This window comes from Coregonus lavaretus, assembly GCF_964263955.1.
Source record: "Coregonus lavaretus genome assembly, chromosome: 12".
In the NCBI taxonomy this organism is placed as follows: domain Eukaryota; kingdom Metazoa; phylum Chordata; class Actinopteri; order Salmoniformes; family Salmonidae; genus Coregonus; species Coregonus lavaretus.
Window position 1 is genome coordinate 49054817 of NC_139999.1, and position 27079 is coordinate 49081895.

The window sequence follows — 27079 nt, forward strand, 5'->3', positions numbered from 1 at the left end:
TTTGGTGTTGTTTTTGTTGTCGTCCTTCTGGTTAAGTCAGAACACCTACTCCTATTTAATAGGATTTCAGTTTGGTGGTGGCAGCCAACAACCCGTACAGCCTGAGCTTCATTCATTAAGCGCCATTAAGCAGGAACGGTATTTAGATGGACTGTTTGCAAAGCTTTAAACTGCTTTGCAGATGGCTTCTGAAAGCAAGCTTTGTCAGACTCAACATTATGTACATACAGTTGAAGTCAGAAGTTTACATACACCTTAGCCAAATACATTTAAACTCAGTTTTCACACAATTCCTGACATTTAATCCTAGTAAACATTCTCTGTTTTAGGTCAGTTAGGATCATCACTTCATTTTAAGAATGTGAAATGTCAGAATAATACAAGAGAGAATTATTTATTTCAGCTTTTATTTATTTCATCACATTTCCAGTGGGTCAGAAGTTGACATACTAATTGAGTGTATTTGGTAGCATTGCCTTTAAATAGTTTAACTTGGAATTTTGGCCCATTCCTCCTGACAGAGCTGGTGTAACTGAGTCAGGTTTGAAGGCCTCCTTGCTCGCGCACGCTTTTTCAGTTCTGCCCGCAAATTTTCTATAGGATTGAGGTCAGGGCTTTGTGATGGCCACTCCAATACCTTGACTTTGTTGTCCTTAAGCCATTTTGCCACAACTTTGGAAGTATGCTTGGGGTCATTGTCCATTTGGAAGACCCATTTGCGACCAAGCTTTAACTTCCTGACTGATGTCTTGAGATGTTGCTTCAATATATCCACATAGTTTTCCTTCCTCATGATGCCATCTATTTTGTGAAGTGCACCAGTCCCTCCTGCAGCAAAGCACAGCCACAGCATGATTCTGCCACCCCCGTGCTTCACAGTTGGGATGGTGTTCTTTGGCTTGCAAGCGTTCTCCTTTTTCCTCCAAACATAACGATGGTCGTTATGGCCAAACAGTTCTATTTTTGTTTCATCAGACCAGAGGACATTTCTCCAAAAAGTACCATCTTTGTCCCCATGTGCAGTTGCAAACCGTAGTCTGGCTTTTTTATGGCGGTTTTGGAGCAGTGGCTTCTTCCTTGCTGAGCGGCCTTTCAGGTTATGTCGATATAGGACTCGTTTTACTGTGGATATAGATACTTTTGTACCTGTTTCCTACAGTATCTTCACAAGGTCCTTTGCTGTTGTTCTGGGATTGATTTGCATTTTTCGCACCAAAGTACGCTCATCTCTAGTAGACAGAAGGCGTCTCCTTCCTGAGCGGTATGATGGCTGCGTGGTCCCATGGTGTTTATACTTGCGTACTATTGTTTGTACAGATGAACGTGGTACCTTCAGGCGTTTGGAAATTGCTCCCAAGGATGAACCAGACTTGTGGAGGTCTACAATTGTTTTTCTGAGGTCTTGGATGATTTCTTTTGATTTTCCCATGATGTCAAGCAAAGAGGCACTGAGTTTGAAGGTAGGCCTCGAAATACATCCACAGGTACACCTCCAATTGACTCAAATGATGTCAATTAGCCTATCAGAAGCTTCTAATAGAAGCTTCTAAAGCAATGACCTCATTTTCTGGAATTTTCCAAGCTGTTTAAAGGCACAGTCAACTTAGTGTATGTAAACTTCTGACCCACTGGAATTGTGATAGAATGAATTATAAGTGAAATAATCTGTCTGTAAACAATTGTTGGAAAAATTGGTACTAAGCTAACATATGGAATTGTTTAGATGGTCATTTATATATTTGATTTGGAATTTTAAGGCCCCTTTAGGTATCAATCGTTTTAATTTTTTATTATTTGATAAAATATTGAATTTGGGCTTTACTACTATAGCCCATAGAAACACATTAATAAATGGCAAAATAGACAGTCAAAAATTTTTATCATAAAGAATTAGGTTTTGAAGTGTCTAGGAGATATAAGAAAGCTCAGGAAATATATGTATTTTTTTGGATACATATTTAACCCCTTATTTATTTTGGCACAAATACTTCCATTCATTTGTATGGGTTACCTTCAGATGAGTCCATTAGAGCAAAATGGAGAACATCATCGTGTTCGTGAGAGTCTCATCTTTCCATAGAGTGGTCATATTTGTAGGCCTAACTGTTTGGAAACTACAGACCTTTCCGTGAGAAGACCGATTTTCGGGATGTCTCATGGTCTGACAAACACAGCTGTAGCTCGGCCACCTTCCACCGCAGATGCAGAAGGCCGAATAGCAGTCATTATGGCCCTCAGGCATCAGATCTGTAACTAAGGATGGATGGAGGGAGAACAGTATTGTTGGGTGGAGGAGCTGCCGCAACATGTGAAAGAAAGTGAGTTGTAAACCGCTTTAGATGGTTTCTTGCTTTTGTGCTTATAGTCCTCTATGGCATCAATGATACTAAACAAAATAAAAACGTCACATGGCACACAATTCCCACTGTCAGTTTGACTCAGTCTTACCTTGTGGCTTAACTCCTACAGTCCCACGTGACACCGGCACATTTTGGACTTCTTTTGGTTGTACCATTGGACTTCTGCATCCACTGATACCAGCCATTGGTCTGTGTGATTAACGGGGGCTGAGCTAGAGCGGTGTATGTGAGACAAGGGCAGATCCCGAAGAGGTCTTGGGGCGATTCTTCTCACAAAAACGTCTATAAAGTTAAAATGGATTTCGCTAAAAACTATTATGACCAATCTATGAAAAGCTGAGATTCTCACTAACACGTACATTTAATGTATTGTTCTATGACGCTCACAAGCCACACAGGAGTAGTTAGGAGTAGCTTCATTCCATAGTTAGAGGACTCCTGATATCTCCAGGAGTGGTAGTCCCGTGTAGCTCAGTTGGTAGAGCATGGCGCTTGCAACGGCAGGGTTGTGGGTTTGATTCCCATGGGGGGCCAGTATGAAAAATGTATGCACTCACTAACTGTAAGTCGCTCTGGATAAGAGTGTCTGCTAAATGACTAAAATGTAAGTATCATTTATCTGCTGTCTAGTACTGTCTTTTTGCTAGCTAGGGCCATCTACTGTAAGTGCTGCCTGTCTTCCCAGTAGCCTACTTGGTGTGTGAACTGCTGACTGCTCATAACTTGCAGATGATTGTTGACACATCAACCAGGATTAAGGGGCAGGGCAATTTGTGACTTGTTTTGGTTATCAGTGTCTGTATTGGAGGGGGAGTGGTTTCTCCTCTCCTAAGCAATCAGCAATTAGTACAGGGAGGCGTGCTCTTCACCTCTGCTAGGCAATTAGTGTTAGTACTTCAGTCTCCCCTGGTTTCTCAGCAGCGGTCTCTGAAACAAAGACCGTTCTGTTGTTGTTCGAGGAAGGAAAGAGAGGAAGGCTCCACACCACTCTCTCACTTGAGTATCTTACCTAGAGATAATCTAATTTTGCTATTTTGTAGCTTTGGCAACTATGTGTGTTTTCTATACCTCACTCCTTATACCTCACCCTTTCCCAATCCCCTCCAACTCACAAGGCAGGCAATACGCTTGACCTCATCTTTACTAGAGGCTGTTCACCTACTAATCTCACTGCAAACCCCATCCAGGTTACTGATCACCACTTTGTTAACCTTTTCTGTCTCCCTTTCCCCCAACCCTAGCCACTCAGCCCCTACCCAGATGGTCATGAGCTGTCGCAATCGTCGCTCTCTCTCTCCCACTACTCTCTCCTCTTCTATCCTATAGTCTCTCCCTTCTGCTAAATCGTTCTCCCTCCTGTCTCCTGATTCTGCCTTTTCGACCCTACTCTCCTCCCTTTCCGCATCCTATGACTCACTGTCCCCTTTCATCCCGGCCGGCTCGGCCCTCCCCTCTTGCTGAGTGACTCATTGCAAGCTTACAGAACAGGGCTGAGGAAAAATGAACTTCCGGAGGACCTATCATACTTTCACTCCCTCCTCTCTACCTTCTCTTCCTCTGTATCAACTGCTAAAGCCACTTTCTATCACTCTACATTTCAAGCTTCGGCCTCTAACCCTAGGAAACTATTTTCCACCTTCTCCTCCCTCCTTAATTCTCCTCCCTCTCTGCGGACGACTTTGTCAACCACTTTGTAAAAGGTTGACGACAATCCGCTCCTCATTCACTCAGCCTATTAGTCCACTGGTCCAACTCACACAGAACAACCCTACGCCTTGACCTCTCTCCAGATGAAATCCTGCGACTAGTGAGGTCTGGCCGCCTGACAACCTGCCCGCTCGACCCCATCCCCTCTTCCCCCCTCCAGACGATCTCTGGAGACCTTCTCACTTCCCTCATCAACTCATCCCTGACCATTGGCTGCATCCCCTCTGACTTCAAAACGTCCCGAGTCGCTCCCGACTCATCTGATGTTAAAAACTATAGACCTGTATCTCTCCTTTCTTTTCTTTCCAAAACACTTGATCAACTCTCTCGTTATCTCTCGCAGAATGATCTTCTTGACCCTAACCAGTCAGGCCTCAAGACTGGTCACTCAACCAAGACTGCTCTGTGTCACGGAGGCTCTCCACACTGCTAAAGCTGACTCTCTCTCCTCTGTTCTCATCCTCCTAGATCTATCCACTGCCTTCGACACCATGAACCATCATATCCTCCTCTCCACCCTCTCAGGGCTGTGCGTCTCAGGCTCTGCACACTCTTGGCTTGCATCCTACCTGGCAGGCCGCTCCTACAAGGTGGTGAGGATCTGTGTGTCTGCACCACATACACTCACTACTGGTGTCACCCAGGGCTCGGTTCTAGGCCCTCTCCTCTTCTCTCTATACACCAAGTCACTCAGCTCTGTCATATCCACACATGGTCTCTCCTATCATTGCTATGTGGATGACACTCAACTACTTCCCCCCCCCCCCCAGTGGAATGGTATCAAACATGGTTTGCAGGTGTTTAATGCCATTCCATTTGCTCCGTTCTGGCCATTATTATGAGCGGTTCTCCTCTCAGCAGCCTCCCACTGCTCTTCAAAGAGTATCTTAAATAATTCCCCCCACCCCACCACTTAGCAAACAATTTGTGTACTTACAGCATTCATATACATGCGTTTTCTTTTTCAGGTTTTTGCTTTGTCAATAAAACTTATGAATGCAACTGTTTGTCAAAAGAAAATGGTAAAACACTTCATTGTGAGACTAAATATAAGGGCTGGACATGCAGATAAATGACAGTAGTCAAAAAAACGCTGGGGTCTTTGGGGCTGATGAGGTTAACAGATTATCTTTCACTGGTTCAGGGTGATTTTTTAATTTTTTTGCCTGGCCTCACAGACTAGACATAACATAGTAAATGTAAATATGTGACACTGAAATTAGTATATCTTATGTTTGGTATGGTTACATAAGACAGGTTACTTAGGCAAACAAAGGAAGGAGGTTGGTCAGGAAGGATGGGTAGGCTACTTAGTATGTTAGCTAACCGGTAACCCTAATGGAGTACTCCATTTAAGGGCCGTAGCCCTTTCCTGCAGTCAAATTACCTAGTGGCCTCATGGGTGGAATGTTTTTAATATTTTTCATAATTTGATAATGAATAAACATTCTTTACACGCCGAAAATCCAGTGTTTGTCAAACAGTTTTTGTTATTTGTCTTCTGGGATGTATACTGAACAAAAATATGAACGCAACATGTTTCATGAGCTGAAATCAAAGATCCCAGAAATATTCCATACGCTCAAATTTGTTTACATCCCTGTTAGTGATAATTTCTCCTTTGCCAAGATAATCCGTCCACCTGACAAGAAGCTGATTAAACAGCATGATAATTACATGGGTGCACCTTGTGCTGGGGACAATAAAAGGCCACTCTAAAATTTGCAGTTTTGTCACAACACAATGTCACAGATGTCTCAAGTGCTGAGGGAGCGTGCAATTGGAATGCTGACTGCAGGAATGTCCCACAGCGCTGTTGCCAGAGAATGTAATGTTCATTTCTCTACCATAAGCCGCCTCCAATGTTGTTTTAGAGAATTTGGCAGTACGTCCAACTGGCCTCACAACCGCAGACCACGTGTAACCACGCCAGCCCAGGACCTCCACATCCGGCTTCTTCACCTGCGGGATCGTCTGAGACCAGCCACCCGGACAGCTGAAGAAACTGAAGATTATTTCTGTCTGTAATAAAGCCCTTTTGTGGGGAAAAACGAATTCTGATTGGCTCCCAAGTTGGTGGGCTTATGCCCTCCCAGGCCCACCCATGGCTGCGCCCCTGCCCAGTCATGTGAAATCCATAGATTAGGGCCTAATGAATTTATTTCAATTGGCTGATTTCCTTATATGAACTGTAACTCAGTAAAATAATTGAAATTGTTGTCTATATTTTTGTTCAGTATATATTTTTGTTCTCCGTCTTATTATATATTCACGACCATTCAAAAGTTTGGGGTCACTTAGAAATGTCCTTATTTTCCATGAAAATATACAGTAAATGAAATGAGTTTGAATAGGAAATATAGCAAAATGTATAGGAAATGTAGTCATTGACAAGGTTAGAAATAATGATTTTTAATAGAAATAATAATTGTGTCCTTCAAACTTAGCTTTCGTTAAAGAATCCTCCATTTGCAGCAATTACAGCCTTGCAGACCTTTGGCAATCTAGTTGTCAATTTGTTGAGGTAATCTGAAGAGATTTCACCCCATGCTTCCTGAAGCACCTCCCACAAGATGGATTGGCTTGATGGGCACTTCTTACGTACCATACGGTTAAGCTGCTCCCACAACAGCTCAATAGGGTTGAGATCCAGTGACTGTGCTGCATTATAGACAGAATACCAGCTGACTGCTTCTTCCCTAAATAGTTCTTGCATAGTTTGGAGCTGTGATTTGGGTCATTGTCCTGTTGTAGGAGGAAATTGGCTCCAATCAAGCGCCATCCTCAGGGTATGGGATGGCGTTGCAAAATGGAGTGATAGCCTTCCTTCTTCAAGATCCCTTTTACCCTGTACAAATCTCCCACTTTACCACCACCAAAGCACCCCCAGACCATCACATTGCCTCCACCATGCTTGACAGATGGCATCAAGCATTCCTCCAGCATCTTTTCATTTGGTCTGCGTCTCACAAATGTTCTTCTTTGTGATCTGAACACCTCAAACTTCGATTTGTATGTCCATAACACTTTTTTCCAATCTTCCTCTGTCCAGTGTCTGTGTTCTTTTGCCCATCTTAATATTACATTTTTATTGGCCAGTCTGAGACATGGCTTTTTCTTTGCAACTCTGCCTAGAAGGTCAGCATCCCGGAGTCGCCTCTTCACTGTTGACGTTGAGACTGGTGTTTTGCGGGTACTATTTAATGAAGCTGCCAGTTGAGGACCTGTGAGGCGTCTGTTTCTCAAACTAGACAATAATGTATTTGTCCTCTTGCTCAGTTGTGCACCTGGGCCTCCCACTCCTCTTTCTATTCTGGTTAGAGCCAGTTTGCGCTGTTCTGTGAAGGGAGTAGTACACAGCATTGTACGAGATCTTCTGTTTATTAACAATTTCTCGCATGGAATAGCCTTCATTTCTCAGAACAAGTATAGACTGATGAGTTTCAGAAGAAAGTTATTTGTTTCTGGCCATTTTGATCCTGTAATCGAACCCACAATTGCTGATGCTCCAGATACTCAACTAGTCTCAAGAAGGCCAGTTTTATTACTTCTTTAATCAGCACAACAGTTTTCAGCTGTGCTAACATAATTGCAAAAGGGTTTTATAATGATCAATTAGCCTTTTAAAATGATAAACTTGGATTAGCAAACACAACGTGCCATTGGAACACAGGACTGATGTTTGTTGATAATGGGCGTCTGTATGCTTATGTAGATATTCCATGAAAAATCAGCCATTTCCAGCTACAATAGCCATTTACAACATTAACTACACCTCATTTCCTGAGTGGCGCAGTGGTCTAAGGCGGCGCATCGCAGTGCTAACTGTGCCACTAGAGATCCTGGTTCGAATCCAGGCTCTGTCGCAGCCGGCCGCGACCGGGATACTCATGGGCGGTGCACAATTGGCCAAGCGTTGTCCAGGGTAGGGGAGGGAATGGCCGGCAGGGATGTAGCTCAGTTGATAGAGCATGGCGTTTGCAACGCCAGGGTTGTGGGTTCGATTCCCATGGGGGGCCAGTATAAAAAAAATATATATATATATATATATATATATATATTCACTAACTGTAAGTCGCTCTGGATAAGAGCGTCTGCTAAATGACTAAAATGTATATTTCTGATCAATTTGATGTTATTTTAAATGGACAATTGTTTTTGCTTTTCTTTCGAAAACAAGGACATTTCTAAGTGACCCCAAACATTTGAACGGTAGTGTGTGTGTGTGTATATATATATATATATATATATATATATATATATATATACATACACACACACACACACACACAGTTGAAGTCGGAGGTTTACATACACCTTAGCCAAATACATTTAAACTCAGTTTTTCACAATTCCTGACATTTAATCCTAGTAAAAATTCCCTGTTTTAGGTCAGTTAGGATCACCACTTTATTTGAAGAATGTGAAATGTCAGAATAATAGTAAAGAGAATTACTTCTTTCAGCTTTTATTTATTTCATCACATTCCCAGTGGGTCAGAAGTTTACATACACTCAATTAGTATTTGGAAGCATTGCCTTTAAATTGTTTAACTTGGGTCAAACGTTTCGGGTAGACTTCTACAAGCTTCCCACAATAAGTTGGGTAAATTTTGGCCCATTCCTCCTGACAGAGCTGGTGTAACTGAGTCAGGTTTGTAGGCCTCCTTGCTCGCACACGCTTTTTCAGTTCTGCCCACACATTTTCTATAGGATTGGGGTCAGGTCTTTGTGATGGCCACTCCAATACCTTGACTTTGTTGTCCTTAAGCCATTTTGCCACAACTTTGGAAGTATGCTTGGGGTCATTGTTCATTTGGAAGACCCATTTGCGACCAAGCTTCAACTTCCTGACTGATGTCTTGAGATGTTGCTTCAATATATCCACATAGTTTTCCTTCCTCATGATGCCATCTATTTTGTGAAGTGCACCAGTCCCTCCTGCAGCAAAGCACCCCCACAGCATGATGCTGCCACCCCCGTGCTTCATGATTGGGATGGTGTTCCTCGGCTTGCAAGCGACCCCCCTTTTCCTCTGAACATAACGATGGTCATTATGGCCAAACAGTTCTATTTTTGTTTAATCAAACCAGAGGAAATTTCTCAAAAAAGTACGATCTTTGTCCCCATGTGCAGTTGCAAACCGTAGTCTGGCTTTTTAATGGTGGTTTTGGAGCAGTGGCTTCTTCCTTGCTGAGTGGCCTTTCAGGTTATGTCGATATAGGACTTGTTTTACTGTGGATATAGATACGTTTGTACCTGTTTCCTCCAGCATCTTCACAAGGTCCTTTGCTGTTGTTCTGGGATTGATTTGCACTTTTCACACCAAAGTACGTTCATGTCTAGGAGACAGAACGCGTCTCCTTCCTGAGCGGTATGACAGCTGTGTGGTCCCATGGTGTTTATACTTGGGTACTATTGTTTGTACAGATGAACGTGGTACCTTCAGGCGTTTGGAAATTGCTCCCAAGGATGAACCAGACTTGTGGAGGTCTACACATTGTTTTTCGGAGTTCTTCACTGATTTCTTTTGATTTTCCCATGATGTCAAGCAAAGAGGCACTAAGTTTGAAGGTAGGCCTTGAAATACATCCACAGGTACACCTCCAATTGACTCAAATTATTTCAATTAGCCTATCAGAAGCTTCTAAAGCCATGACATCATTTTCTGGAATTTTCCAAGCTGTTTAAAGGCACAGTCTACTTAGTGTATGTAAACTTCTGACCCACTGGAATTGTGAAACAGTGAATTATAAGTGAAATAATCTGTCTGTAAACAATTGTTGGAAAAATTACTTGTGTCATGCACAAAGTAGATGTCCTTACCGACTTGCCAAAACGAAAGTTTGTTAACAAGGAATTTGTGGAGTGGTTGAAAAACTAGTTTTAATGACTCCAACCTAAGTGTATGTAAACTTCCGACTTCAACTGTATATACACACACATATATGCAGTTGAAGTCATAACATTTTTGATATGCGTTTTTCTGGATTTTTTTGATTGTTATTCTGTCTCTCTCTGTTCAAATTAACCTACCATAAAAAGTATAGACTGATAATTTCTTTGTCAGTGGGCAAACATACAAAATCAGCAGGGGATCAAATACTTTTTTCCCTCACTGTACACACACACACACACACACACACACACACACACACACACACACAAACATACATATGTGTGTGTGGATTGTTCTCCATCCACCCCTGATTCAGAATATACCATATTCATAGTCATGGCATTCTTAGTTTAATAGCTAGCTATTGATCAATGAATATCCAGTATAAAAGTAATTTTACCTCGGTTGACATGACATTACACCGCGCGCGCTCTGATCTCGATTCCCGAATATTGCGCATCTATAGGCTAAACTGTTGCCAAATATTACGAAACTCAACTGTCCTCATGTCAGATTTACTGTCAAAATCAAATACATCTACAGTAATGTATCCGTCCATATAGTATCCCTTGCATTATACTCACTAACATTATAGTTTGCAAAGCTGATCATGACACAAAATGAGAGCCGATTTGGATAAATTGATATTTCCATAAAAGTCACAGCCGAAGGTAAACATTATTGGCAAAAAACACTTACCCTCGTATCAGAAGATAAAAACTGAAAACGAAGCCTAGAAATTGCTAAAAACAGGATTGCAGGAGCTGTTACTTAGAAACAACCCGAGCCAACAAAGCTTCTGTCAAGGACGATGAATAGAAGCAAGCTTTTGGTAATGCCTCATTTTATATTGCCCAGTTCCCAGGAAACGGTGTGGAAAGAGGCGTGGTGATGACGGTCAAGAGTGCTGCGATGTGGAGGCTTTGGACGTGGAAATAGGCAATCATTTAATGGATACGAAATAGAAAGGAAACTCATCCTCTGTATTATGAGTGGTTCAAAGCCTAGTAGAGCGAGAGAGAGTTTATTTCACTTTTGTTTATTATCTACTTCACTAGCTTTGGCAATGTGTTTCCCATGCCAATAAAGCCTTTCAATTGAATTGAGAGAGAGAGAGACAAGCTTCAGCCTCCACCAACACCAACTACACAGGTAGCCAAGCCTGGACCATAGCCAAGTGTGGAAGGGTGACCAGGACCTTGTCAGATATGGGCTAACAACAGGATGTGTTCACAGCCTGGTATCATAGACTAGACATAACATAGTAAATGTAAATCATGGACGCTATAATTAGTATGATCTGTTCCATTTTGTATTTTTACATTTTATATTTGAGTCATTTAGCAGATGCTCTTATCCAGAGCGACTTACAGTTAGTGAGTGCATACATTTTCATACTGGCCCCTCGTGGGAAACGAACTCACAACCCTGGCGTTGCAAGCGCCATGCTCTACCAACTGAGCTACAGGGGACGTATGGTTACATAAGACACATGGTTACTTGGGTGGATGGGTGGATGTATAACGCAAAGTTTAGCAACCCAAAGGTTGCGAGTTCAAAACTCATCATGGACAACTTTAGCATTTGAGCAACTTTTCAACTACTTACTATTTTTTAGCTACAGTACTTTGCAACTACTTAGGATGTTAGCTAACCCTTCCCCTAACCCTACCCATAACCTTAACCGTTTTAGCTAATCCTTCCCCTAACTCTAACCGTAACCCTTTAACCTTAACCCTTTAACCTAACTCCTAAACCTAACCCTAACCTTAACCCCTAACCCCTAACCCTAACCCCTAGCCTAGCTAACTTTAGCCAGATAACTAACGTTAACCACCTAGCCACCTAGCTAGAATTCATAGTGTATCATACATTTTGCAAATTCGTAACATATAATACGAATTGTAATTTATAACATACTGTATAATACCAAATGGGTGAAGGACATCCACAAATTAATACATACCATATGAAACGTAACATATCATACTAAATTAGTCTCCCTGATTTACGTACAGAATAATACGAAATGCTCTGAGACCAGGTTGGTGTTCAGGGTGGTTGAGTAGTCTGGCAGTAGGCCAGTCAGCCATCCACCACCACAAAATGTCCTCTTTTCTCTACCTCGTTGCCAGATAAGTGTCACTAGCAAGAAGAAAATATTAATTTACTGTTTTATAGTTTTATTGGTTGCACCTCATTCAAACAGAGAGAGAGAGAGAGAGAGAGAGAGAGAGAGAAAGAGAGCTAACAGGAATAATTGTATACAGTACATAAACATGAAACAATAACCATGTCAATCTCTGTCAATCGACCCATAAGAACACATCACTTTTCACAATACTCTTATCACAGCATTACAGCCACACACCAATAAGACAAAACATCATTCAGGAACTAATTTAATCAGCGAAGGGGACGGGTACATTGCAAAATCCAAAGCAGTCTCTTTCACTCCATTCAGTGAAGTTACCCATAGGCACAGATCTAGGATAAGCTTACCCTCTCCCTAATGCTAACCTCAACCATTCGCAGGTAAAAGTGCAAAACTGACCTAAGATCAGCCTCTAAGATAGGCCTACTCACCAGTGCTGGTGCTGTAGGTGCGAACAGTAGTGGCGGTCGGCGGCGGCGAATCAGAGTCCACGGAAGCAGTGTCGTCATCCTGCGAGCATCCGGCCTGGATGGCTCGCAGGTAACTATGGCTACGAGATCGGAAGCACGTGGGCATGGGTAGATCTGGAGGCTCCACTGCCTGGAAATGGGAGCGCGAGAGTGTGTGGGAATCTCGGAACGCCGACTCGGAGCAGCTATCCTCGTAGCGTTGGCTCAACATCTCCAGGTCTCGTAGCTGGAAGGAGAAAGGCAGGTTGGCATGGGTGGCATAGGTTGGCACCTTGGGGGGGCGGAGGTGGAGTGAGAGGGACAGCGTTGCATGGCTACTGCTGCTAGCTAGTTGTCCGGACTGTGAAAGAAAGGCATGGTGTGTCCCAGGACCAGAGAGGCATGGTTGTTAGAGATCCATGGACTAGATCTGGGTTGGAATAGTATTAGCATTTTTCAAATACTTTTTCTGTGCCCTTTTCAGCTTACTTAGCAAATTGGAACCAATGGAATTAGTCACAAAAGTGCCAACACCACCCATGTAGTACTTCAAGCAGGCTCACGCAAACACTCAGTGTTTTGAATGAAATCAAATACTATATGAACCAGGTCTGCCATTGAGAGCACAGCTGACTGCGTCTGTTAGAGGAGTGAGCAAATTCCAGTTTTGTGTGACACATTTGGAGGGAATGCAATAAAATGCACCCAAAATGACACATTACAGTATTAAGGCTGGGTGAGGGGACAGGAAAGTGCAGCAGTGACACTTTCTCCTGAATCAACTCCTTATAGCAACTTGTCAAAGTCTAAGGCAGTTAAGAAGCTAAGTAAAGCTAACAACCATGCAATTTTTAACTGCCAATTAGTTTCAGTATCACTTTGTAAGTATTAATCAAAGATGTCTAACTTCCCATAAAAACTTAGTCATTTGATTGACTTACATGAAATTGGTGAGAAACCAGATTAAAGGAGCAGCAGTGCAAATTAAGGACTCTTGAGATTTGACAGAGGGACATGAACAATCTTTCTACGAGGCGAGCCTAACACAGTGTTGGAGTGACAGGGATGTGATGAATATGGTGTTTGAGTTGTCACTTACGCAGTTGGCTCTGTCACATGCTTCAGTAAATCAAAGAGCAGGCAGTAACGACAGCTCAGAGAGATTTGGAGAGTGACAGAAAGTGAGAGAAAGAGTGAGCGCATGAGATGAGTGAGCGCATGAGATCTATAGCCTGAACCCCGATCAGTTTGCGCTGTCTTGCCAACTCCTAGGGTCATCGTCATGTTAGTACTTTGCAGTCCCCTTTATAATAACAGCACAATGTGTCATATTAATTAAATGTTATTCTGCTGTTTTTGGTTGATAAACAGTCAACTCACAGGTTTCTGTACCTTGCAGCTCTGAAGATTAGTAATTTACATGTAGGCCTAAATCCACACTCATTTTCTGAATTCATAAAACATTGTAAATTCCCCAAGAGGGGGTCAAAATGCTTAATACTAATGGATTTTAAAGCCTAGTTTGATAGTCCTTTTATAAAAGATCAAAGAGGATCCAGAGTCATTCTTCACAACCATGATGACCTTGTCAGTAGAAGGGTAATGGATCTTTCTGTGTAAATGGAGGAATTAGCTTTTTTGGCTCAGAACAGTCATATGAGAGACATAATGAAAATTGAGTTTTTTCTATTCAACAGGAATATTATACTATATTACAGTCATGTCACTGAAGGCTGTAATCTGAGTAATTGCCCATTTGACAAGGTAAACTCATTTCGAGGCGAAAGAGGGGCCTCTTGAAAATGACTTGTGTGATATTCAAGTGGAATGAGTGGAATGATCAAGGTGATTTTTGAGAGGTGTATAAATACTCTCTTCTACCTCATTAGAACATAATCAACTGAGGTGTAGAATTGGAGAGTTAATGTGATACTTCACTCCAAAATCAAAATGTGTCCAATGAAGTCTGGTGTGGAGGTAACTCTCATCCACTCTCCCATCTCCGCCTTCCTATATCTAACTCCCTTTCTCTGTACATCCACACTATTCTGTCACAAAAATAATTTAAAGTACGACAGGGGATCGGATGAAGAAGAAAAAAAGAAATGGTCTAATGCTGAGATACTGTAAGTTCAAGTCCTCTCACCAGTTGTATGACCCCAAAGACCCCCCCGCCCCCCCCGCCCCGCCCCCCCCTCTGACCTGGCCCAAGCAGCTGCTCCTCCCCAGGGTGCCACCCTGGCTGAAGTCCTCATCGTCCCAGCGGGGGAACGGGGAGCCCCCCACCGGACCCCCCAGACAGTCCAGGTTATCCAGGCTACGGTTGGTGGACAGCTCTCTCAGAGAGGGAAGACAGCTGAAGAGGACAGGAGGAGGAGGAGGGGAAGAGAGGAGAGGAGAGGATGGGAGGAGAGGCGAGGAAGGAGAGTTGATGTGAGAAGACAGGGGGATGAGATCAGAGAGAAGGGGAGGAGAGGAGAGAATGAGCAAAGAAAGGAAAAAAAGCCGAGAGGAGTGGGTAAAGGGATTACGAAGGTAAGAAAAGAGAGAAGTAGAGGGGAGGGGCAGACAGGAGATGAAAGGAAGATACATTCAAGTTAGGCCACTTCTCATCCCTGATTCCCTTCATTATCATTTTCATTACGTGTCAGCATCATTGCCCCCATCATGACACCTGTGAATAATGTTTCTCCCATCTCATCTCATTACAATAATTGAACCCATATACTGTGGCCCCCAAACAATGCAAAGCCAATGATACAGAGGTCAAGCATATGTAGCCTTATTCCACGCATCATGGTGGCAAAATCAAAGAGTAGTAGGGAAAACAGTCAAAATTCAGCTCAGATTAGCAATACTGAATGTGATTACCAAAAGATAACCTAGTATTCATTTGTCTTTGCTGGTCCACAGTGATAGTGACATGACATTGCACTTGTCATGTGATTGTGATGATCCTTGGGTACATACAGTCATGACCAAAATTGTATGCAAAAAAATTGGGATAATTCTATTCTTTTATACTAATACAATTGCTCAGAGAAAGAGATTTTGTTTAAGAAGTGGGTCGTTCCACCAATTCGATGCTTTTCAGAAGTGTAACTTGGTCAAAAAAAAACTTGTAATAAAGAGCACATGTTTAATTGAATAAAAAACAAGTTTTCCCATCTCAAGAGGTTAAATAAAAAAAGGACTATATTAAGTGCCTATTAACTGCCAAATAAAGTAACAGGGTTGACAGTAACAGGGTTGATGATTTCATCTTAAACCAGCCATAAATCAGGATTATAATGGCGCCGGAGGGGATGGCTTCCGTTTTACGGGCTCCTAACCAACTGTGCTATTTTGTGTGTTTTTTCGCATTGTTTGTGACATATTATGTACATAATGTTGCTGCTACCATCTCAATCTCTTACAGCGATTACTCACCTCGAACTGGACGAAGATGTTTTATTTAATGTGTCCGACGTGAAGGATATACTGCTTCTCTGAGACAAGGCCCAAATCCCTGTCATTCGCATGAAGAAAAGACGGAAATACAGGGGGCGGAGTTGGGGGTGCCTTGTGAGAATTTGTCAGCGAGTGGGTAACCCGCCTCTACCATCCGTTCTATTGGCCAACGTGCAATCACTGGAGAATAAACTGGATGATCTCCGTCCGAGACTATCCTACCAACTGGAGATTAAAAACGGTAATATCTGATGTTTCACCGAGTCATGGCTGAACGACGACACGGATAATATACAGTTGAACACGGATAATATACAGTTGGCTGGGTTTTCTGTGCATCGGCAGGACAGAACAGCTACGTCTGGTAAGATGAGGGGTGTGTGTATTTGTCAATAGCAGCTGGTGCGCGATGTCTAATATTTTGGAAGTCTCAAGGGATTGTTCACCTGAGGTAGAGTACCTCATGATAAGCTGCAGACCACACTGTCTATATATTTTATAGCCGTCTATTTACCACCACAAACTGATGCTGGCACTAAGACCGCACTCAACGAGCTGCATAAGGCCATAAACAAACAAGAAAATGTTCATCCAGAAGCGGCGCTCCTGCTGGCCGGGGACTTTAATGCAGGCAAACTTAAATTCCGTTTTACCTCATTTCTACCAGCATGTCACATGTGAACCAGAGGGAAAAAAACTCTAGACCACCTTTACGCCACACACAGAGATGCATACAAAGCTCTACCTCGCCCTCCATTTGGCAAATCTTACCATAATTATATCCTCCTGATTCCTGCTTACAAGCAAAAACTAAGGAAGGAAGTACCAGTGACTTGCTCAATACGGAAGTGGTCAGATGACGCGGATGCTACGCTACAGGACTGTTTTGCTAGCACAGACTGGAATATGTTCTGGGATTCATCCAATGGCATTGAGGAGTATACCACCTCAGTCACCGGCTTCATCAATAAGTGCATCGCCGATGTCGTCCCCACAGTGACCGTACGAACATATCCCAACCAGAAGCCATGGATTACAGGCAACATCCGCACCGAGCTAAAGGCTAGAGCTGCCGCTTTCAAGGAGCGGGACACTAATCCGGATGCTTATAAGAAATCCTGCTATGGCCTCAGACGAACCATCAAACAGGCAAAGCGTCAACACAGGACTAAGATTGAATCTTACTACACAGGCTCTGATGCTCGTCGGATGTGGCAGGGCTTGCAAACTATTACAGACTACAAAGGGAAACCCAGCCGGACGACTGTGTGATCACGCTCTCTGTAGCCGCGGGGCCAGACGGATTACCAGGACGTGTGCTCAGAGCATGTGCGGACCAACTGGCAAGTGTCTTCACTGACATTTTCAACCTCTCCCTGACCGAGTCTGTAATACCTACATGTTTCAACCAGACCACCATAGTCCCTGTGCCCAAGAAAGCGAAGGCAACGTGCGTAAATGACTACCGCTCCGTTGTACTCATGTCGAAAGCCATGAAGTGCTTTGAAAGGCTGGTTATGGCTCACATCAACACTTGCATATCGCCCCAACAGATCCACAGATGATGCAATCTCAATCACACTCCACATTGCCCTTTCCCACCAGGACAAAAGGAACAACTATGTGTGAATGCTGTTCATTGACTACAACTCAGCGTTCAACTCCATAGTGCAGACAAAGCTCATCACTAAGCTAAGGACCCCAGGACAAAACACCTCCCTCTGCAACTGGATCCTGGACTTCCTGACAGCCGCCCCCAGGTGGTAAGGGTAGGCAACAACACATCTGCCACGCTGATCCTCAACACGGGGGCCCCTTAGGGGTGCATGCTTAGTCCCCTCCTGTACTCCCTGTTCACCCACGACTGCGTGGCCAAGCACGACTCCAACACCATCATTTAGTTTGCTGACGACACAATAGTGGTAGGCCTGATCACCGACAACGATGAGACAGCCTATAGGGAGGAGGTCAGAGACCTGGCAGTGTGGTGTCAGGACAACAACCTCTCCCTCAACTTAAGCAAGACAAAGGAGCTGATCGTGGACTACAGGAAAAGGAAGGCCGAACACGCCCCCATTCACATCGATGGGGCTGTAGTGGAGCGGGTAGAGAGTTTAAAGTTCTTTGGTGTCCACATCACCAACAAACTATCATGGTTCAAACACACCAAGACAGTCGTGAAGAGGGCACAACAATGGCTTTTCCCCCTCAGTAGACTGAAAAGATTTGGCATGGGTCCCCAGATCCTCAAAAAGTTCTACAGCTGCACCATCGAGAGCATCCTGACCGGTTGCACTCATGTCGAAAGCCATGAAGTGCTTTGAAAGGCTGGTCATGGCTCACATCAACACCATCTTCCCGGAAACTGCTCGGCATCCGACCATAAGGCGCTATAGAGGATAGTGCATATGGCCCAGTACATCACTTGGGCCAAGCTTCCTGCCATCCAGGAACTATATACTAGGCGGTGTCAGAGGAAGACCCAGAAAATTGTCAAATACTCCAGTCACCCAAGTCATAGACTGTTCTCTCTGCTACCGCACGGCAAGCGGTACCGGAGCGCCAAGTCTAGGTCCAAAAGGCTCCTTAACAGCTTCTACCCCCAAGCCATAAGACTGCTGAACAATTAATCAAATGGCCACCCGGACTATTTACATTTACACTGCTGCTACTCGCTGTTTATTATCTATGCATAGTCACTTTACCCTTACCTTCATGTACAAATTACCTCAACTAACCTGTACCCCCGTACACTGACTCCCTACCCATGTATATAGCCTAGTTATTGTTATTTTATTGTGTTACTTATTATTAAATTTTTTACTTCAGTTTATTTAGTAAATATTTTCTTAACTCTATTTCTTGAACTGCATTGTTGGTTAAGGGCTTGTAAGTAAGCATTTCACGGTAAGGTCTACACCTGTTGTATTCGGCGAGTGTGACAAATACAATTTGATTGGATTTGATAAATCCCCTTGTGACAGGGGTAATGGAAGCATGTTGTGTGCAACAGGGAGAGGCAATTGAATGCAAGCTTCACAATAAAATGTTTATTGTTAAAATATTTCTCAGCAATAGGCACTCATTTCGTGGAACAAAGTACTTTTTTTTTTCTCTAAAAAGGATAGGGGTCAAAATTATTTTCACTCCGGTTTTCAATACTCCGGCACCCTCCTTTTGCGAGGATAACAACAAACAAAGAAATTCATAAATTATTTGACCACAAAATCAACAATTTGCAATGGCCATCTCAGTCCCCGGACTTGAACCCTATTGAAAACCTGTGGTTTGAATTGAAGCGGGAAGTCCATAAGCGCAGATGAAGGACATCAAGGATGTGGAAAGATTCTCTATGGATGAGTGGTCTAAGATCCCTCCCAATGTGTTCTCCAATCTCATAAAACATTTGAGAAAAAGGCTCAGTGTCGTTATCCTAGCAAGAGGAGGGTGCCGGAGTATTGAAAACAGGGGATCCAAACATTTTGAACCCTATCTTTTTTAGAAAACAATTATATATATATTTCTCTGAGCAAATGTATTAGTATAAACATTTTTAATTTCCCATTTTTTGGAGCACACAATATAGCTCAGTATTTTATTTATTTATTTTATACAGTCTTTTTTGCTCATCTTTATCAAGGGTGCCAATAATAACCCCTGGCATTGAAGGTGCCAAGCTGGGCATTGGCACTCCTTTATTTGGGTGGGGGTACTTCATGTGAGGGCAGAGGGGTCAGAGGGGAAGCGAATTAGCTTGGAGGAAAAGGTGGGTGTGGTGGGTGGCATGACATTGGTATGGCGTTGGCACTCACGTGGCATGGGTAACCGAAGAGGTGGGCAAGACATGGGGGGCAGGGGGAGGGGTGGATTGATTGATTGATTGGGGCAGCATCAAATCAAGTGCAAGCGTATGCCTGCCCCCTAATGGTGATTGGCTGGCTGCCTAGCACTGACCTGCCCAGTTGGTGCAGAGAGGACACACTGTGCAGAGGAGACCACAGTGCCTCCAGCTCCCCCTGCAGCATGGCGTAATCCAGGGCTCTGCTGCTCCTGCCAACCAGGGTGGAGCAGACCACGGAGGGAGAACAGGGGTTTGGCGTTTGGGTTTGGCAAGGTGGGGGGGAGCAGGGTTAGTCATTTAGCATGCAGGTTTGAAATCATGTAGGTATTTTTATTCCATGTCATTTTTAAAGCAACACCCCTACTACTTTATCATGTTGTGTGTGTTGTCACTATCAACAAAAAGCTGCTTCAATAATGACGTAACAGGATATATTCCCTTTTGCTCTGTGTTTGTGAAACAAATGTATCAGATGATTGCTTGGCCAGTATGCTTATAGCTTGTTGATTTGCTGCCCTCTTGTGGATGAAACGTTTACTGTATTCCTGTTCTTGTTACTCTTTTAAAAAAATATTTCCAAATAATGACCAGTCTGCAACACCACGTCCCTATGGAAATACATTTGTGCCAAATTCTATCATGCAAAGGTTTAGGATTTTATTGGCACACATGTAATTCCATATAACCCGTACAAACATATTTTGGTCCTTCAAATCAAAGGACACATTAGAGCAAACAGTAAACACAGCAGCTTGCTCATTGTTGATCCCATTCTCTGAGACTGTTAATCCAAATGGGGTTCGATTTGTTTGTCATTATGTGAAAAGGAATAGGATACCCAATGCACTGTGTCCCTCTGTGTCTAGCACAGCGTGTGTCTGTCTGCTTCAGAAAGCATGTAATCTAGAGACAATGAGCTAGAAACCCTAGTCAGTCAGTCAGGGGGAGAGGAGGAGACTTTACCCTAGTTTGTGGTGACTCACTGTCTGTCGGTGCAGTAGCTGAAGGCGGCATCGTGTGTGTGATGTTCCGAAAATGTTACGGTAAGAGGACTCAATCCATTCAGGCCAAGCCCCTAAGCTGCGGAAATGTTAGTAAATCAACGGTGAGGAAACCATAATCAGAGCTCTGGCATGTGTCTGAGGCAGGAGTCAGACGGTGCTTAATCCCACACGTGAGTGAGCCCAGCATGCCTGACTGTGTGTGTTCGTCTCTATAGTATGCAAGGCCTGTTTACTGGCATGCCAAAAGCTGGCAGCATGGCCGTCTCCTTCCTGCATGTCACAGCTCTGTTTGAAATCGTGCCATGGGCTCAGTGTGTGTGTGTGTGTGTGTGTGTGTGTGTGTGTGTGTGTGTGTGCGCGTCTGTCTGCTTGTGGTGGGCGTGTAAGAGAGAGTGAGAGGATGTGGATGTGTGTGTGTATGCTATGTGACATAGCCTTATTAATCGTTCTCCTATATAATGTAACTGAGTTGATACAACACTGAATAAAAATATAAACACAACGTGCAGCTATTTAAAAGATTTTACTGAGTTAGAGTTCATATAAGGAAATCAGTCAATTGAAATAAATAAATTAGGTCCATAACCTATGGATTTCACATGACTGGGAATACAGATATGCATCTGTTGGTCACAGATACCTTTTTAAAAAAGGTAGGGGCGTGGATCAGAAAACCAGTCAGTATCTGGTGTGACCACCATTTGCCTCATGCAATGCAACACATCTCCTTCGCATAGAGTTGATCAGGCTGTTGATTGTGGCCTGTGGAATGTTGTCCCACTCCTCTTAAATGGCTGTGCGAAGGAACTGGAACACGCTGTCGTACACGATCCAGAGCATCAAAAACATGCTCAATGGGCGACATGTCTGGTGAGTATGCAGGCCATGAGGTGATGGCGGTGGATGAATGGCATGACAATGGGCCTCAGGATCTCGTCACGGTATCTCTGTGCATTAAATTGCCATCGATAAAACGCAATTGTGTTCATTGTCCGTAGCTTATGCCTGCCCATACCATAACCCGACCACCACCATCGGGCACTCTGTTCACAACGTTGAAACCAGCAAACCACTAGCCCACACGACGCCATACACGCTGTCTGCCATCTGCCTGGTACAATTGAAACCGGGATTCATCCGTGAAGAGCACACTTCTCCAGCGTGCCAATGGCCATCGAAAGTGAGCATATGCCCACTGAAGTCGGTTACGATGCCGAACTGCAGTCAGGTCAAGACCTTGGTGAGGACAACGAGCATACAGATGAGCTTCCCTGAGAAGGTTTCTGACAGTTTGTGCAGAAATGATTTGGTTGTGCAAACCCACAGTTTCCTCAGCTGTCCTGGTGGCTGGTCTCAGACGATCCCGCAGGTGAAGAAGCCTGATGTGGAGTTCCTGGGTTGGCGGTTGTGACATACTGCCAAATTCTCTAAAACTGACATTGGAGGCGGCTAATGGTAGAGAAATGAACATTCAATTATCTGGCAACAGCTCTGGTGGACATTCCTCCAGTCAGCATGTCAATTGCGTGCTCCCTCAAAACTTGAGACATTGTGTTGCACAAGTGGGCTTTTATTGTCCCCAGCACAAGGTGCACCTGTGTAATTATCATGCTGTTTAATCAGTTTCTTGATATGCCACACCTGTCAGGTGGATGGATTATCTTGGCAAATGAGAAATTATCACTAACAGGGATGTAAACAAATTTGTGCACAACATTTTAGAGAAATAAGCTTTTTGTGCGTATGGAACATTTTTGGGATCTCTTATTTCAGCTCATGATACATGGGACCAACACTTTACATGTTGCATTTATATTTTTGTTCAGTGTAGTTTGGTTTTGCGTCAACTTGAATGTGTTATAAAGTCTGTATTTCGGCAAGGCAGTGTTGATCAAACTTTAGCACTGAGCTTACTTGTCATGCCAGAATTGATATTAGCATGGGTTTCCTTCCAATTGAAAGTCTACATGTTAGTATGTTCACATGAATGCATGTTTGTCAGAATTCAAGTCCATGTGGGATACTTTGGTGCTGAGCTTACTTGCGTGACGGTAGCTGGTCGCTCAGAGACTGCTGGGTGGCCCTGAGGTAGCTCTGGCGGCGGGCGGCCATTTTGGGCGAGGGCTTGATGCTGCCGTCCGAGTCATCGCTGTCCTCCAGGTCACCCATGGCCTTCACGTAGCTGCCACTCCGCATGCGCCTGCACGGGATCTCATTGTCTCCGCCTCCCCCACCGCTGCGACCTAGCGTGTTACTCCAGTCCCCCTACAAGCAGCAGTAGCCCATATATATTCTTATATATGACAATTTACAATTATGTAATTTATGTTGACATGATTGTGACAGTATATTGTATTATTCACATAATATAATTTGTTTTACAGAATTCATTCAGTAATCTAAAGTACCTACAGAAACTGATGTGAGGGTCCCACATTCTACTTTTCTTGACAGTAGATATGGTGTTATCGATTACACATGTAAATAAACATTTAAAATACAAAATAAATTAAATCATTAAGAATGCTATAGGGCTGTTACATTTGACCAACTCCTCCCTCAATATCTTTACTTTGAAACTTGAAAACCAAGTAAAAACTATTTGTATCAAAACAATTCTATAGGTAGATATTTATAAAAAAGCACGTTAATGTCACATGGATAAATGTCAAGACACAAAGTCATAAAGAAAGGCTGATAAAATGAAAGATGCACAGAAATTGTACCAAACGGGTAGACAGGGCCATACCTTAGTGAAATAAACTGAGGAAACTGAAAAACGAGACGAGCTGACAGACATAGTGGAGGAATAATCAACCTAACACTCAAACGGTCCAAAACATATACAGTTGAAGTCGGAAGTTTACATACACCGCCAAATATATTTAAACTCAGTTTTTCACAATTCCTGACATTTAATCCTAGTAAAAATTCCCTGTTTTAGGTCAGTTAGGATCAGCACTTTATTTTAAGAATGTGAAATGTCAGAATAGTAGAGAGAATTATTTATTTCAGCTTTTATTTATTTCGTCACATTTCCAGTGATGAAATGTACATACACTCAATTAGTATTTGGTAGCATTGCCTTTACGTTGTTTGACTTGGGACAAATGTGTCGGGTAGCCTTCCACAAGCTTCCCACAATTAGTTGGGTGAATTTTGGCACATTCCTCCTGACAGAGCTGGTGTAACTGAGTCAGGTTTGTAGGCCTCCTTGCTCGCACACACTTTTTCAGTTCTGCACACAAATTGTCTATAGGATTGAGATCAGGGCTTTGTGATGGCCACTCCAACCTTGACTTTGTTGTCCTTCAGCCATTTTGCCAAAACTTTGGAAGTATGCTTGCATTGTTCATTTGGAAGAGCCATTTGCGACCAAGCTTTAACTTCCTGACTGATGTCTTGAGATGTTGCTTCAATATATGCACATAATTTCCCTTCCACATGATGCCATCTATTTTGTGAAGTGCACCAGTCCCTCCTGCAGCAAAGCACCCCCACAGCATGATGCTGCCATCCCCGTGCTTCACAGTTGGGATGGTGTTCTTCGGCACCCTTTTTCCTCCAAACATAACGATGGTCATTATGGGCAAACAGTTCTATTTTTGTTTCATCAGACCAGAGGACATTTCTCCAAAAAGTACAATATTCGTTCCCATGTGCAGTTGCAAACCGTAGTCTGGCTTTTTTATGGCGGTTTTGGAGCAGTGGCTTCTTCCTTGCTCAGCGGCCTTTCAGGTTATGTCGATATAGGACTCGTTTTACTGTGGATATAGACACTTTTGTACCTGTTTCCTCCAGCATCGTTGCTGTTGTTCTGGGATTGATTTGCACTTTTCGCACCAAAGTACGTTAATCTCTACAAGACAGAACGCGTCTCCTTCCTGAGTGGTGTGACAGCTGCGTGGTCCCATGGTGTTTATACTTGCGTACTATTGTTTGTACAGATGAACGTGGTACCTTCAGGCGTTTGGAAATTGCTCCCAAGGATTAACGAGACTTGAGGAGGTATACTTTTCTTTTTCTGAGGTCTTGGCTGATTTCTTTTGATTTTCACATGATGTCAAGCAAAGAGGAACTGTTTGAAGGTAGGCCTTGAAATACATCCACAGGTACACCTCCAATTGACTCAAATTATGTCAATTAGCCTATCAGAAGCTTCTAAAGTAAACTGTAAACAATTGTTGGAAAAATGACTTGTGTCATGCACAAAGTAGATGTCCTAACCGACTTGCCAAAGCTATAGTTTGTTAACAAGACATTTGTGGAGTGGTTGAAAAACGAGTTTTAATGACTTCAACCTAAGTGTATGTAAACTTCCGACTTCAACTGTAGTAGGTTTATTGTAGTGACAAGACTACATGTTTTATTTTTCGATCCAAACAGATCTTTGTCAGACCTGACAAACTGTCTGGAAAGTAAATACAGTGTATTAGGAAAGTATTCAGACCCCTTTACTTTTTCCACATTTTGTTACGTTACAGCCTTATTCTAAAATTGATTAAATCGTTTTTTTTCCCTCATCATATCCCATAACGACAAAGCAAAAACAGGTTTTTAGAAAAGTTTTCCAATTTACTAAACATAAAAAACTGAAATATCACATTTACATAAGTATTCAGACCCTTTACTCAGTACTTTGTTGAAGCACCTTTGGCAGCGATTACAGCCTCGAGCCTTCTTGGGTATGACGCTACAAGCTTGGCACACCTGTATTCTTCTCTACAGATCCTCTCAAGCTCTTTCAGATTGGATGGGGAGCGTTGCTGCACAGCAATTTTCAGGTCTCTCCAGAGATCTTCGATCGGGTTCAAGTCTGGGCTCTTGCTCAAGGACATTCAGAGACTTGTCCAGAAGCCACTCCTGTGTTGTCTTGGCTGTGTGCTTAGGGTCGTTGTCCTATTGGAAGGTGAACCTTCACCCCAGTCTGAGGTCCTGAGCGCTCTGGAGCAGGTTATCATCAAGGATCTCTCTGTACTTTGCTCCGTTCATCTTTGCCTCGATCCTGACTAGTCTTCCAGTCCCTGCCGCTAAAAAACATCCCCACAGCATGATGCTGCCACCACCATGATTCACCGTTGATGGTGCCTGGTTTCCTCCAGACATGACGCTTGGCATTCAGGTCAAAGAGTTCAATCTTGGTTTCATCAGACCAGAGACTCTTGTTTATCATGGTCTGAGAGTCCTTTAGGTGCCTTTTGGCAAACTCCAAGCGGGCTGTCATGTGGCTTTTACTGAGGAGTGGCTTCCGTCTGGCCACTCTACCATAAAGGCCTGATTGGTGGAGTGCTGCAGAGATGGTTGTCCTTCTGTAAGGTTCTCCCATCTCCACAGAGGAACTATAGAGCTCTGTTAGAGTGACCATTGGTTTCTTGGTGACCTCCCTGACCAAGGACCTTTTCCCCTGATTGCTCAGTTTGGCCGGGCAGCCAGCTCTAGGAAGAGTCTTGGTGGTTCCAAACTTCTTCCATTTAAGAATGATGGCGGCCCCTGTGTTCTTGGGGACCTTCAATGCTACAGAAATGTTTTGGTACCTTTCCCCAGATCTGTGCCTCGACACAATCCTGTCTAGGAGCTCTACGGACAATTCCTTCGACCTCATGGCTTGGTTTTTGCTCTGACATGCACTGTCAACTGTGGGACCTTTTATAGACAGGTGTGTGCCTTTCCAAATCATGTCCAATCAATTGAATTTACCACAGGTGGACTCCAATCAAGTTGTAGTAACATCTCAAGGATGATCATTTGAAACAGAATGCACCTGAGCTCAATTTCGAGTCTCATAGCAAAGGGTCTGAATACTTTTGTAAATACTTTATTTCTGGTTTGTCTTTAAAAAAAATAAAAATAATGGGGTATTGTGTGTAGATTGCTGAGGAAAATGTTTTATTTCATCCATTAGAGAATAAGACTGTAACGTAACAAAATGTGGAAAAACGGAAGGAGTCTGAATACTTTCCGAAGGCACTGTAAATGTGTTGGAGTATTTTATCCCAAAAGCGCCAACAAGGGATCAATTCTGACCCCCAAGTGGTCAAAAATGTCAATTTCAGACAAAACCCGCCACAATTTACCATGATTTCTGTGTTAACATAATAATCTCTATTTTGTGTACTTGTTTTGCGTGGCTAAACTGAAAATGTAGATTCAATAGTAAACTTTGTGATAAAAGCACCACGTTTGTACCCTGAAAAGATATAGATATAGAATACCAC

General features: G+C 43.2%; 1 protein-coding gene across 1 annotated transcript in view; it reads right to left on the minus strand.

Moving 5' to 3' along the window:
* The window catches only part of LOC311138225 (disks large-associated protein 4-like), a gene marked incomplete at its 5' end in the record, with an annotated part of 60483 nt that overhangs the window by 24326 nt on the left and 9078 nt on the right, over positions 1 to 27079 (minus strand). The window contains 4 exons of the mRNA XM_084172901.1: positions 12552 to 12816; positions 14772 to 14925; positions 19974 to 20069; positions 22906 to 23129. Coding sequence (XP_084029027.1) covers positions 12552 to 12816; positions 14772 to 14925; positions 19974 to 20069; positions 22906 to 23129 — 739 coding nt within the window. The remainder of the gene's footprint in view (positions 1 to 12551; positions 12817 to 14771; positions 14926 to 19973; positions 20070 to 22905; positions 23130 to 27079) is intronic.